The following is a 7,891-nucleotide window of genomic DNA, read 5'->3' on the forward strand; positions in this document are numbered from 1 at the left end:
ACTAGCATTTAAAAAATTCAAATTCCACCAAGCACCATACAGGATCTAGACACCCTGTGTATTTCCCATCTCTATGTGACTTATAGTTTTTTATATTATGCTATTCTCTCTTAAAAGACTTTATTATTTTTAAACGATTTATTTTTTTCTGTGACTGCCTAAACCCATTTTCTTTTCTTTCTTCTGCATCTAAGCATATTTTAAAATATACTGTACTTTTAGATGTTTTCTGTGTGTGGACCTGGATTTACTAGGTGCCTGCAGCGTTCTCTGACTGAGTGAGATGAATCTTAAACTGCCATGTCAGCCACTGTGCAGCTCAGCTTGGTTCATGGCATGGCGCTGGCAGCTGGCTCGAGCCCACAGAAAGTACTGGGTGTTCAGGAATGGCACAGCACTCGGGGTCCTGTGGCCTGACTGTGGTTCACAGTCTCTTTTGTCTGTGTCAGCACGGCTGCCCTGTTCCTTCTGGTCACAGTGTGCACAGAGCGCCTGGTCCTCACACATGCCTGTTCCATCTTTGGACCTTTGCTCACCAAAGTGAGAGAGAGAGAGGAGACAGACCCAGAGAGACAGAGAGAGAGAGAGACAGACAGACAGACAGACAGACAGAGACAGAGACAGAGTGCGAGCGAGCATGCACTCATGACCGAGGAGACATTTGCTGTGTCCTCTATTAACCTTACAGCCTTTGTCTCTCATTTCCTGATTATCGTCTTTTGATCTTAGTTGATTTTTTAGTGAAGAAATGCTTGAGTTTCTCTCTTCTCTGCGTGATTCTAGTTTTTTCTGTGTCACCATGGAGATTATGCTGAAAATACTAAAATCCCCACCACTCCTATGTGAACCCATGCCTCTTACTAACAGACAGAATGCTGCTCTCACAACCCTGCCCGGCCGCTCCAGGGACTGGTGTCACAAAGAGACATGTCTGTGCACTTGAGTCTCGTCACTGCTCTTTGGGCCTTGTGACATGACGTCTCTCCCATTTCGGAGGAAACAAAGTTCATCCCTTCTGACTCTGGTGGAGTCGCCTGTACGGAAGTTCTTTATTTCCTCTTGAGAGTCTGAATTCCTGGAGCATCCCCTTTCATCTCATCGGAAATCCCTTCACTCAGTGTTCATCTCTGGGAGTTTCTTAATGTCTTCCTCATTTCTAGAGGAATGTTTTGCTAGAGAATCATATTTCATACAGTGTGCTTGCTTTCATTTCACATTGCATATATTGACCCTGTTTCTTTTGACTTCTGTGTGTGTGTGTGTGTGTGTGTGTGTGTGTGTGTGTGTGTGTGTGTAAAACATGCATTTGGAGATGCATTTGTCCTACCATGTGTGTGGAGATTAGAGGACACTTTTGCCAGTCCTTACCTTCCCCCTTGTTTGAAGCAAGGGCTAAGACTTGACAGCACAGGGATTTCAGATGAGGTGACCCAGGTTATCTGGCCCACAAGCCCCCAGGCATTTTTCTATCTCCATTGCCTTTCCCGCTTCTAGGGAGTTCTGATATTACAGGTGTGTGCTACTGTGTCCAGCCTTCACATGGACTCTGGGAATTCACACGGAGGTCCTCACCTCACACTCTGAAAGGCAGATGTTCTAACCACTGACCTATCTCCAAGGTCCCCACCCAGGCTTTTTATGAGAACCCAGTGGCCTTGGAAAGTATGAGAAAGGTATCTTCCTGACAGCATCGCTGTGGCAATAAATTGCTTTATTCTATTTCATGAGCAGAACATTTTTCTGTAAGTTAAGCTGTAGCATCATCTTGGGCCCACCAGTCAGAATTCAAAGAAAAGGTGCCGTGGTGAGTGCAGATATGAGGTCAGCAAAGCAGGAGGCACAGCAGACATTCAAACCAGAAAGCCAAGAGCATCCTCCAGGCTCTGATTTCTAAAAAGCCTAATGCCAGGCTCCATGGCCCACCTGAGCCAGAGCCTTTGGGTCCAGGCCAGTCCTGTCAGGGCAGGGCCTGCTATGACCTCACGAGGAGCGATTGTGAGGGCTCCAGCCAGCAGATATTATGCTGTGGCCTGGCCTGGATTTCTTTGGGTGTGTTGAGAGGAGCTGTGGAGTGGTGCCCTGTGTGATTTTACTGTTATCAATCGAGGTTGCGTGTGAATTTTGCATTTGATTGTTTGGTTTGTGTGTCTGTTTGGCTTTGTATGTTCATTTGTGTCTAGACGTGTGTGTGTGTGTGTGTGTGTGTGTGTGTGTGTGTGTGTGTGTGTAGGTTTGCTTGTGTGTGTGTGCTTGTGTTTTTATGTGTATGTGTGTCTAGATGTGTTTGTGGATAGGTTTGCTTGTGTGTGTGACTTGTATGTGTGTGTGAGTGTTATATGTATGTGTTATTGTGTTTAAGTTCACTTGTGTGCAAGTACCTGTTTGAGTGTGTGCACCTGTGTGTTTTCGTGTGTGAGTAGGTTTACCTGTGGGTGAGTGTGAGTGCACTTGTGTGTATGTGTGAGTAGGTATACCTGTGGGTGAGTGTGGGTGCACTTGTGTGTGTGTGTGTGTGTGTGTGTGTGTGTGTGTGTGTGTGTGAGAGTAGGTATACCTGTGGGTGAGTGTGGGTGCACTTGTGTGTGTGTGTGTGTGTGTGTGTGTGTGTGTGTGTGTGTAGGCATACCTGTGGGTGAGTGTGAGTGCACCTGTGTGTGTGTGTTTGCGCGTTCATACGTGCACGCGTGAGTGTTTTGTGTCCTATAGGGGCACGTGTGGGTAGGTGTGGGAACACCTGTGTGTGGGAGAGCATTGACGCCCAGAGTCAACTTGACCGTTGGACCTGAGGTAGGTCACCTGCCTTGTGTTTTGAGACAGCCTCTCTCACTGAACTGGAGCTGGTCAAGTGTCTAGGATGGCTGGCCAGTGTTCCCAGGGATCTGCTGCGCTGACACTGCAATCAGATGAAAAAAGCACTTCCTGATTCGTTTATGCTAGGTTTCTAGAGATGGAATGAGGCCTTCCTGTTTTGCATGGGCAGCAATTTAACTACTAAACTATCTCCCCAGCCTGTGGCTATTTGAGGTGTTTTGGGTTTGGGTTTTTTGTTTGTTTGTTTTGTTTTGTTTTGTTTTTCCTGAGAGACGGTTTCTCTGTGTAGCCCTGGCTGTCCTGGAACTCACTCTGTAGACCAGGCTGGCCTCAAACCCTGAGGTCCACCTGCCTCTGCCTCTGGAGTGCTGGGACTAAAGGTATGTGTCACCGTAGCTCGGTGTTTGAGTTTTACTTTTGATGTTTTGGCTTTTCTGGCTTCTTGGTTTGGGCTGGTTTCAGGTTTGTTAGTTTTGGTTTGAAATTTTCTTTGTGTTTTTATTATTTTTACATTTTGGGGTATATGTGTGACCTTTGGTTTTCTGATTTTGTTTTGCTTTTCTAGGTTTTCTTATTGTATTTTTGATTGTTTGGGGTTTTCGATTTTTACTTATTTCTTTTTTTAAGATACAGTACTTTTTGAGAATTTCATATATTCATAGAATATACTTTGATTATATTCACTGACCACTCTTCCCCAACTTCTCCTAGATCTCCCTACCTCTACTCCAACTCCCTATTCCTCTCTCTCTCTCTCTCAAAAGCCCATTGATCCCAATTTGGGCTCATATGTTCATGGGTGTGGGGGTATCCATTGCAGTGTGGTTGGCCTATCCGGAGCCACATCCTTTTTTTTTTCTATTACTACATTTATTTATTCTTCATTCATTGTGGGGGGCAGATACAATGTGGTATCAGAGGATGACTTGTTGGATCTGCTTCTTTCTTTCTACCTTGTGGCTCTTAGGAATCAAACACAGATAGATCATTAAGCTTGGTAGCAAATGTCATTACCCACTGAGACATCTTGAAAGCCTATGGTTCTTGGTTTTTAATTATTAGGTACAAAAAATAGCAATGTTCTAATGAAGATGAAGTTTGGTGTGCTGGTTTAGAAAGCATCAAGAGATTTACTGGGATTTGGTTTCCTTTTGGAGCCGAGTTCTGGCTACTTTGAGGCTCTTCGCAGTCGGTTTGGTTTCCTTTGTCAGAAAAGTATTTGGTCCATTTCCTCTGCGTTGGAGAAATGCTTCTGCTCGACATTAGGGGAATGCTGCAAGCTGCAGAAATATGAAGTATGAATTCAGCTGACAATGACAAAATTCTAATACCTGGAAGAGCAGGCAGGAGCCACGTTCTTGAGGAGAAATGACTCTCCCTTCCCCAGAAACCACCAACTGTCAGTGGCTCCTATGGGCAGTCATGCTGGACTGCTTACTGCTTGGTTTTGGGCAGGTCTTGTGCAGGCAGCCACAGCTGCAGCCAGCTCGTGAGTGCAGTGGTCCTGTCATGCCAAGAAGATGATCATTTGCTCTGGTCCTTCCCACCCTCTGGTTCTTGCAATCTCTCTTCCTTCATTTCCATGATGGTCCCTGAGCCTTAGAGGAGGAAGGGTATGATGTGGACATCCCATTTGTGTCTGAGCACTCCATTGACTCTCTCTATTCTTTGACAAGTTGTCAATTTCTATGTAAACATTTGCACAAATAAATTTCTCTGATGAGATCTGAGAGTTGCACTAATAAATCCAAAGATTTGATGCAAGGATCCACATATGAATGGGAACATGAGAACATGCCAGCTTGCCTTTCTGGGTCTGGGTCACCTCACTTAGTGTAATGTTTCCCAGTTCCATCCATTTACTTAGAAATTTCATAATTTCAGTTGTCTTTGTAGCTGAATAAAATTCCATTTTGTATGGGTACCACATTTTCATTAGCCCTTCTTCAGTTGATGGATGTCTAGGATGTTTACATATCTCAGCTATTGTGAATAGAGCAGCACTGAATGTGGGTGAGTAAGTGTCTCTGCAGCAGGAAATAGAGTCCCTTGAGTATATACCCAGGAGTGGTATAGCTGGACCACGTGATAGGTCTATTGCTAGTTTTCTGAGGAACAGCCACACTGATTTCTACAGTGGCTGCACGAGTTTGCACTCCCATCCAAAGTGCATGAGGGTATCCATCCCCCACACTCACACCAGCATCCACAGTGCATGAGGGTCTCCATCCCCCACACTCACACCAGCATCAACAGTGCATGAGGGTTTTCATCTCCCACATCCACAACAGCAACCACAGTGCATGAGGGTCTCCATCCCCCACACTCACACCAGCATCCACAGTGCATGAGGGTCTGCATCCCCCACACTCACAACAGCAACCACAGTGCATGAGGGTCTCCATCCCCCACACTCACACCAGCATCCACAGTGAATGAGGGTCTGCATCCCCCACACTCACACCAGCATCCACAGTGCATGAGGGTTTTCGTCTCCCACATCCACACCAGCATCCACAGTGCATGAGGGTCTCCATCCCCCCACACTCACACCAGCATCCACAGTGCATGAGGGTCTCCATCCCCCACATCCACACCAGCATCCACAGTGCATGAGGTTCTCCATCCCCCACATCCACACCAGCATCCACACTGCATGAGGGTTTCCATCCCCCACATCCACATCAGCATTTGTTGCCTTTTATTAGTCTTTGCCATTCTGACTAGAGTAAAACAAAATCTCAAAAAAGTTTTAATTTGCCTTTCCTTGATGGCCGAGGATGGTGAACATTAATACAAATACAAACATATACACATACACACATATATATGTGCACACACATATGTGTGTGTGTATATATATATATATTTCTTAAGCCATTTGTGTGTCTTCTGAGAAAACCCTTTTCAGTACCCTATCCAAATTATTCATTGGATTGTTTCTTGGTGTTTATTATTTTTTAAGTGACTTGTATAATCTAGAAGCTGTTGTGGGCTTTGTTATATTTTGTTTTGATTTCTAGGTTTTTCCTTTTTAATGTATTTTGTTTGTTTGGAGTTTTGCTTGCTTTTGTTTCATTTGACATTGCTTGGATCTTCTAATTTTTAAATTTCTTCATCCTTTCTGTATTTCTTTGTATGTTTTTCTTCTTAAGCAATCAACGGTCTTCATTCTCAGTGTTGCTGAGCTCTGGTCCTCCTCCCTAGTGACCTGCAGTTAGGTTTTTTTTTATTTGGATTCTTTTGGCTTTGTGTGTGTGTGATTTTGGTTTTCCGGGTTTTTGTTGTTCTTCTTGTTGTTGTTGTTGTTAGTTGTTTGATAGAATTTCAGGCTTTCTATTTTTTTTCACTGTTTTCTTTTTCATTTTGAATTTCTTCTTTCTTCTTTTTTCTTTCTCTTAGGTAGCATTTATACTTTGTTACCAAAAATGAGCTCTAGTAGTAATGAAGAGGATGCCACAGTTCTTGGATCTCCATCCAGCCCCCCGGAAAAAGAAAACTTCTACTTGCAGTATTTGATGTTGAAGACCCTTGGCCGTGGAGGCTTTGCCGAAGTAAAAATGGCCTACCACCGCTTCACCAGCACCCTGGTGGCTGTCAAAGTACTTGAAAAAGAGAATAAGTGGTGCTTACCGATCAAACCTGAGGTAAATATTATGAAGATGATCAACCACCCCAACATCATCTCACTTATCCAAGTGATTGAGTCTAAGAAGAAAACGTACCTCATCATGGAGCTGGCTGCGGGAAAACAGCTATATCGATACGTCCGAAAGGCTGGACACCTGGAGGAAGACCGTGCCCGGGGGATCTTCAGGCAAATCCTAAGTGCTGTGAGTTACTGCCATGAACATGGAATAATTCATCGGGACCTGAAACCGGACAACATCATGGTGGATAGGAATGGAAAAGTCAAAATCGTCGACTTTGGCCTTGGTGCCAAAGTTAGGCCTGGAGAAAAACTCAGCTTTTACTGTGGGGCTTACAGATTTTATGCCCCTGAATTTCACCTTAGAAGACTTTATGACGGCCCCAAGGTCGACATATGGACATTAGGAGTGGTTCTATATTTCATGGTAGTCGGGAAAGTCCCATTTGATGCTGTCACCCTACCAGAGCTCCGACATCAGATTGTGAATGCGAATTATACTGTCCCCTTGGGCATGTCACCAGAGCTCCAGGACCTGCTTAGCCTCTTAATGACAGTCGACCCCAGTCTTAGGCCAACAGTGGAAGAAGTGAAAAGACATCCCTGGCTCAGGGAAGACATGGAGGCTTCACCAAATGACTGTGAAGAAATGGTCCCTGGCTTGCCTGACCCTGCAATTGTGAAAGCCATGGAACACATTGGGTTCCAAGCCCGGGACATCAAAGAATCATTACACAAGAGAAAATTCAACCAGACCATGGCATTTTATTGCTTACTAAAAGGGCAGGCTCTCCAGTGGCCTACCTGCACAACCTTGGCTCAACCTGTGAATCCAGGGGTGGCACCATTCCCTTCCCTAGAGGATCCTGTTGCTTTCCCTCTACCACCCAGGAGGAGGAGGAGTGAGCCTGCCCTTGGCACATTGCTCAGAGGGTCATCCACTAGTGGTCAGGTGTCTGCCTATGGCCAGCGGCCAGGTCAAAGAGGAGACAGAAGGGCCACCATTCCTCTCCACATGCCACTCCAGAGAACAATCACTTCGGACCAAGACCACCAATGCTCCAAGAGTGCCCCCTGCATTTGCTCAGTGAGTACCAGCACTGATAACACAGAAGACATCTTATGCTCCCACAGAGACTCAGCAAAGGACAAGTCCACCCGCAGCCATGGCCAGCCTCGAGGCTTGAGGGCATTGGCAAGGAGGATAGGAAATGCCTTCATGAGACTCTTTTGCTGCTGTCCATCAAGGAAGAAACCTCGCTGGGGGCAGAACAAAATCTTGCCTCAGAAATGAGGCAGAAGGAGGGCGTCCGGAGAGCAAACAGCAGGACTGGCCCAGGTACCTTTCTGTGTTGGAATGAGTGTTTTACTCATGTCTGTGTCAATGGACAGATCATAACTATGTGTATTTATGGGATAGAATGCATTGGG

General features: G+C 45.4%; 1 protein-coding gene across 1 annotated transcript; it reads left to right on the forward strand.

Annotated features, from left to right (window-relative positions):
* Positions 1-6,239: 6,239 nt before the first annotated feature.
* Positions 6,240-7,754, forward strand: LOC128113183 (sperm motility kinase 2B-like). Its single transcript, XM_052742778.1, has one exon. It carries the CDS (start codon positions 6,240-6,242, stop codon positions 7,752-7,754), a length of 1,515 nt encoding a protein of 504 aa, XP_052598738.1.
* The last annotated feature ends 137 nt before the right edge of the window (positions 7,755-7,891 follow it).

The sequence above is a fragment of the Peromyscus californicus genome, unplaced genomic scaffold (assembly GCF_007827085.1).
Source record: "Peromyscus californicus insignis strain IS unplaced genomic scaffold, ASM782708v3 Scaffold_18__1_contigs__length_77618521, whole genome shotgun sequence".
In the NCBI taxonomy this organism is placed as follows: domain Eukaryota; kingdom Metazoa; phylum Chordata; class Mammalia; order Rodentia; family Cricetidae; genus Peromyscus; species Peromyscus californicus.

Excerpts from the sequence above, each read along its gene's own strand:
- LOC128113183 (XM_052742778.1), top strand. The coding sequence starts at position 6,240 with ATGAGCTCTAGTAGTAATGAAGAGGATGCCACAGTTCTTGGATCTCCA.